Source organism: Lolium perenne, chromosome 7, assembly GCF_019359855.2.
Source record: "Lolium perenne isolate Kyuss_39 chromosome 7, Kyuss_2.0, whole genome shotgun sequence".
Lineage (NCBI taxonomy): Eukaryota > Viridiplantae > Streptophyta > Magnoliopsida > Poales > Poaceae > Lolium > Lolium perenne.
In genome coordinates, this window is record NC_067250.2 from 221,936,206 (window position 1) to 221,941,197 (window position 4,992).

General features: G+C 44.0%; 1 protein-coding gene across 1 annotated transcript; it reads left to right on the top strand.

Annotated features, from left to right (window-relative positions):
• Positions 1-648: 648 nt before the first annotated feature.
• On the top strand, positions 649-2,317 carry LOC127315404 (cytochrome c oxidase subunit 3). The gene is given in 3 exon segments (XM_051345897.2): positions 649-779; positions 1,491-1,663; positions 1,666-2,317. Coding segments are annotated over 3 exon segments (789 nt in total). The 3' UTR covers positions 2,151-2,317.
• The last annotated feature ends 2,675 nt before the right edge of the window (positions 2,318-4,992 follow it).

The following is a 4,992-nucleotide window of genomic DNA, read 5'->3' on the forward strand; positions in this document are numbered from 1 at the left end:
GACAACCTCACTGTTTCGTTGGGGCAAAGTACTTTGGTTGTGTTGTGCAGGTTCCACGTTGGCGCCGGAATCCCTGGTGTTGCACCGCACTACATCTCGCCGCCATCAACCTTCAACGTGCTTCTTGGCTCCTCCTGGTTCGATAAACCTTGGTTTCTTTCTGAGGGAAAACTTGCTGCTGTGCGCATCATACCTTCCTCTTGGGGTTGCCCAACGAACGTGTGAAATACACGCCATCAGCGCCCAACTAAGTGTCCTGTAGTGGACATGCCCTTATGAGAACCTGGTAAAAGTCATGTGGCAAGTAGCCATGTGAACTGTTCACTTGCTTAAACTAGCTTATTGCTCGTTATCAGGAAATAAAATATTTTTTAGCGATATTAAATGGTTGAATGCTTAAATGGTTGAATGCGTTATTTTGTTTGGGCAAAGCATTTGTTGGCAGTGAAATTGTAAAAGATATAATAATTGTACAACTTGCGAGAGTGATGTTTTAGCTCTTAGGTGTATATGCTGCCTTTATTTTTGAAATATATCTTTAGTACATTTTGAAATGGCAAATTCTAATTAAAAAATCACGTGTACATCTTCACATGCTACGTGCGTACAAAGTCTTTCCATGAAAAATCAATGTTCCTCGGAACTGCCATGGACCTGATGGAGTTCATCTATAAGCTTTCGGTGCTCCTCTTCGAGATCATCAATCTCTTTGGCGTGCTTAGAGCGGATGCGGGTGATTTGTTGCTCCTGCGACACTGGCGTGGGAGCAGGACCAGAAAGTTCTGAGACTGGGGTAGGTGAATCCATTGACCTTGACGTAGGGCTTTTCCCTCCACCCGAAGGTGATTGACTTACTGAAGACCGGCCCTAAGCCATTAATGAATTGAGCCTGGTGAACCATTGATATAGCACTCTGCGGGGCGAAGGCTATGCTTATCACGATAGTTTACAGAAGCTCTTTCCTGACCTGGAATAGACGAATCCTAACAAGATTATAGACATACGCGTAAGTCAATTGATGATTCAATTCCTTCAAAGATGGCAAGAGCGGGGTATCTATCTCGATCCGGCAGAGGCGGAGGCCGAGCAAATAATAAATGCTTTTGAAGAAGATCCTTTTCGGAATGCTTTTGAACCGATTTCTAATCAAGATTGCGGTATGGGTAGCATTGAAGGGCAGGATTTCTCTTTTGCTGATCCATCTTCATTTGAGAATGGGTCTTCTCCTCTTATCCTTGTAAATTACACTTTGTCCATCTTGTGAAGATCTTCAGTTGCTAAGCTTGAGGAACACTTTGGCAAGCTAGCATGCTCAGCAACTGAGATCATCTGAGCCTCTTGATCATTAGAAGATGCATCAGGATGACTTGTGGGTTCATGTTGATGAGAGTGTGCTGCATTTGCCGCTTGTCCTTCATATGATATTTCATCAGCAGGAGAAGGAGGAGAGACTAGTTGAGTTGACCTTTCATTCTCCTGAACTACAACAGCTTGTTCAGAGGTGTCTTGTGGTGTTGCTCCAGTGTTTGCTATTTCCGGGATGTTCTACGTGAATCCACGTTGGAAGGGCATCATACAAAAGCTGTACAATTAGGACCTCGATATGGTTCTATTCTCTTCATAGTCTCGGAGGTTATGTTCCTTTTTGCTTTTTTTTGGCTTCTTCTCATTCTTCTTTGGCACCTACGGTAGAGATCGGAGGTATTTGGCCCCCAAAAGGGATTGGGGTTTTAGATCCTTGCGAAATCCCTCTTCTTAATACCCCTATTCTCCCTTCATCCAGAGCTGTCGTAACTTGGGCTCATCATGCTATACTCGCGGGGAAGGAAAAACGAGCAGTTTACACTTTAGTAGCAACCGTTTCACTGGCTCTAGTATCCATTGGCTTTCAAGGAATGGAATATTACCAAGCACCCTCCACTATTTCGGATAGTATTTATGGTTCTACCTTTTTCTTAGCAACTGGCTTTCATGGTTTTCATGTGATTATAGGTACTCTTTTCTTGATCGTATGTGGTATTCGCCAATATCTTGGTCATCTGACCAAGAAGCATCACGTTGGCTTTGAAGCAGCTGCACGGTACTGGCATTTTGTAGACGTGGTTCGGTTATTCCCATTTGTCTCTATCTATTGGTGGGGAGGTATATGAAAGAAGGGAACGAATAAGTGGATTGAGGAATAAAAGCTCGAAGACAAAGAGAACTGGGCTATTCTGTTTGTTTTACTCTAAAGTATAGCTATGGTATTCTCGGCCAATCTGTCTATTCAACAAATAAATGGAAGTTTTATCTATCAATATTGACATAACATAGGAAAACAGGGTGTTTCGATCGGAAAGCATTGTTGTTTACCTAGGATTCTTTTATCCTTCCCCTGGGGACCATTTGCCTAAATGCTTCGCCAGGCTGACCAGAGGAAGATGTCGCAGAATAAGAGGTCGCGAGTCGTGCTCTTGCTAATTCACTCGGAAAAGGGAGACTTCTGAAACTAAAAAAAAATAAGGCCTAGTCTTGATACTACTTGAAAGTGCATTCAGAATACTGATACCGAGCCCTTGGATGAACGAGTTCCTCAAGAAGAAAGGAAGGTCCACAGAAGGGCAGTTCGCTTTCTATCTACCCTTGGCATCATCGGTGGCTTCCATTCAGATAGTGCTTGGCGTTTTTTTAGCTATGCATCACACACCTCATGTGGATCTAGCTTTCAACAGCGTAGAACACATTATGAGAGATGTTGAAGGGGGCTGGTTGCTCCGTTATATGCATGCTAATGGGGCAAGTATGTTTCTCATTGTGGTTCACCTTCATATTTTTCGTGGTCTATATCATGCGAGTTATAGCAGTCCTAGGGAATTTGTTCGGTGTCTCGGAGTTGTCATATTCCTATTAAGACGACCACATGGTAGAGGTTCAAACTCCACTTTGCAGCACATGCAGAGGCATCCACCGCGTTGAAGGCCACGTGAGCCCCGCCTAGCCTTTGGCGCTCCGTGGCTAGATATGCCTCCTTCGCCTTCAACTTCTCGCGCTCCCAGGCCACACTCCGCACCACATGTTGGAGATATTCCCGAGAGGCAATAATAAAGTGGTTATTGTTATATCTTAGTGTTCATGATAAATGTTTACATCCCATGCTATAATTGTATTAAGTGGAAACATTGATACATATGTGTTTTGTAAATAACCAGAGTCCCTAGTAGCGTTTAACTAGCTTGTTGATTAATAGATGGTCATAGTTTCCTGATCATGAACATTGGATGTTATTAATAACAAGATTATATCATTAGGTTGGCCAAATTGACAATCTAGGGATACGCGTAAGCCCTATGAACTGGGGCGGGGTACAAGGTAGAGGCCCTAGCATACACTGACATGATGTGATGGACACACACTCATAGTAAGCATAGCATATTTAAGTCATTAAGTTCATTTTGCTATAAGCTTTCGACACATAGTAACCTAATCCTTCGACCATGAGATCGTGTAAATCACTTACATCGGATGAATACTTTGATTACATAAAACGCCACTTCGTAAATGTGTGGTTATAAAGATAGGATTAAGTATTCGGAAAGTATGAGTTGAAGCGCACGGATCAAGAGTGGGATTTGTCCATCCTGATGATGGATAGATATACTCTGAGCCCTCTCGGTGGAATGTGATGACCCACAAGTATAGGGGGTGTAGCGTAGTATCTTCGATAAGTAAGAATGTCGATCCCAACGAGGAGCAGAAGGTGTTGACAAGCAGTTTCGATGAAGGATTCACTGTAGATGCTCACAGACAAGTATTCAGGGGGTTTTGATGTAGCAGATGAATAAAGTACGAGTAAATAAAGTGCGAGAGTAACAATTGCAGCGAGTGGCCCAATATTTTTTAGCACAAAGGACAAGCCGGTTTGTTTACTTATAATGACCAAACGTTCTTGAGGACACACGGGATTTTAGTCTAGTTCTTTCACGTCATATAGTTAATTAATCTTCATTGTTTTGATAAGTGTTGTGTGGGTGAACCTATGCTAATGCACCGCCCTTCCTAGGACTAATACATACTTGTGATTATACCCCTTGCAAGCATCCGCAACTACAAGAAAGTAATTAAGATAAATCTAACCACAGCCTTAAACTCTGAGATCCTGCTATCCCTCCTGCATCGATATACCAACGGGGGTTCAGGTTTCTGTCACTCCGGCAACCCCGCAATTGGCAAACGAGTACAAGATGTATTCCCCTAGGCCCATAAAGGTGAAGTATCATGTAGTCGACGTTCACATGACACCACTAGAAGAATAACACCACAACTTAAATATCATAACATTGAATATTACTCAACCATAATTCACTACTAACATTTAGACTTCACCCATGTCCTCAAGAACTAAACGAACTACTCACGAGACATCATATGGAACATGATCAGAGGTGATATGATGATGGATAACAATCTGAACATAAACCTTGGTTCAATGGTTTCACTCAATAGCATCAATAACAAGTAGAAATCAATACCGGGAGAGTTTCCCCTATCAAACAATCAAGATCCAACCCAAATTGTTACAGCGGTGACGATGTGCAGCGGTGGAGACGGCGGTGATGATGATGGAGATGATGACGATGGTGATGGAGATGATGTCCAGCTTGATGACGGTGACGATGGCGTCGATTTCCCCCTCCGGGAGGGAATTTCCCCGGCGGATCTCAGCCTGCCGGAGAGCTCTTTTCTCTCTGGTGTTCTCCGCCTCGCAGAGGCGGCTGTGACTCTTCGCGACTATCCTCTGGAGCTTAGGTTTTCGGGGCGAAGATGTACGCGAAGGAGAGGAGGCCAGAGGGGGCTGTGGGCCCCCTCCCCACAAGGCGGCGCGGCCAGGCCTTGGCCCGCGCCGGCCTGTGAGGTGGGCCCACTGCGGGCCTCCTCGGCCCCTCCTTCTGGCTCTCGTCATCTTCTGGAAAAATAAGATTTTTCATATAAATTCCGTCAATTGTTGATCTTCCG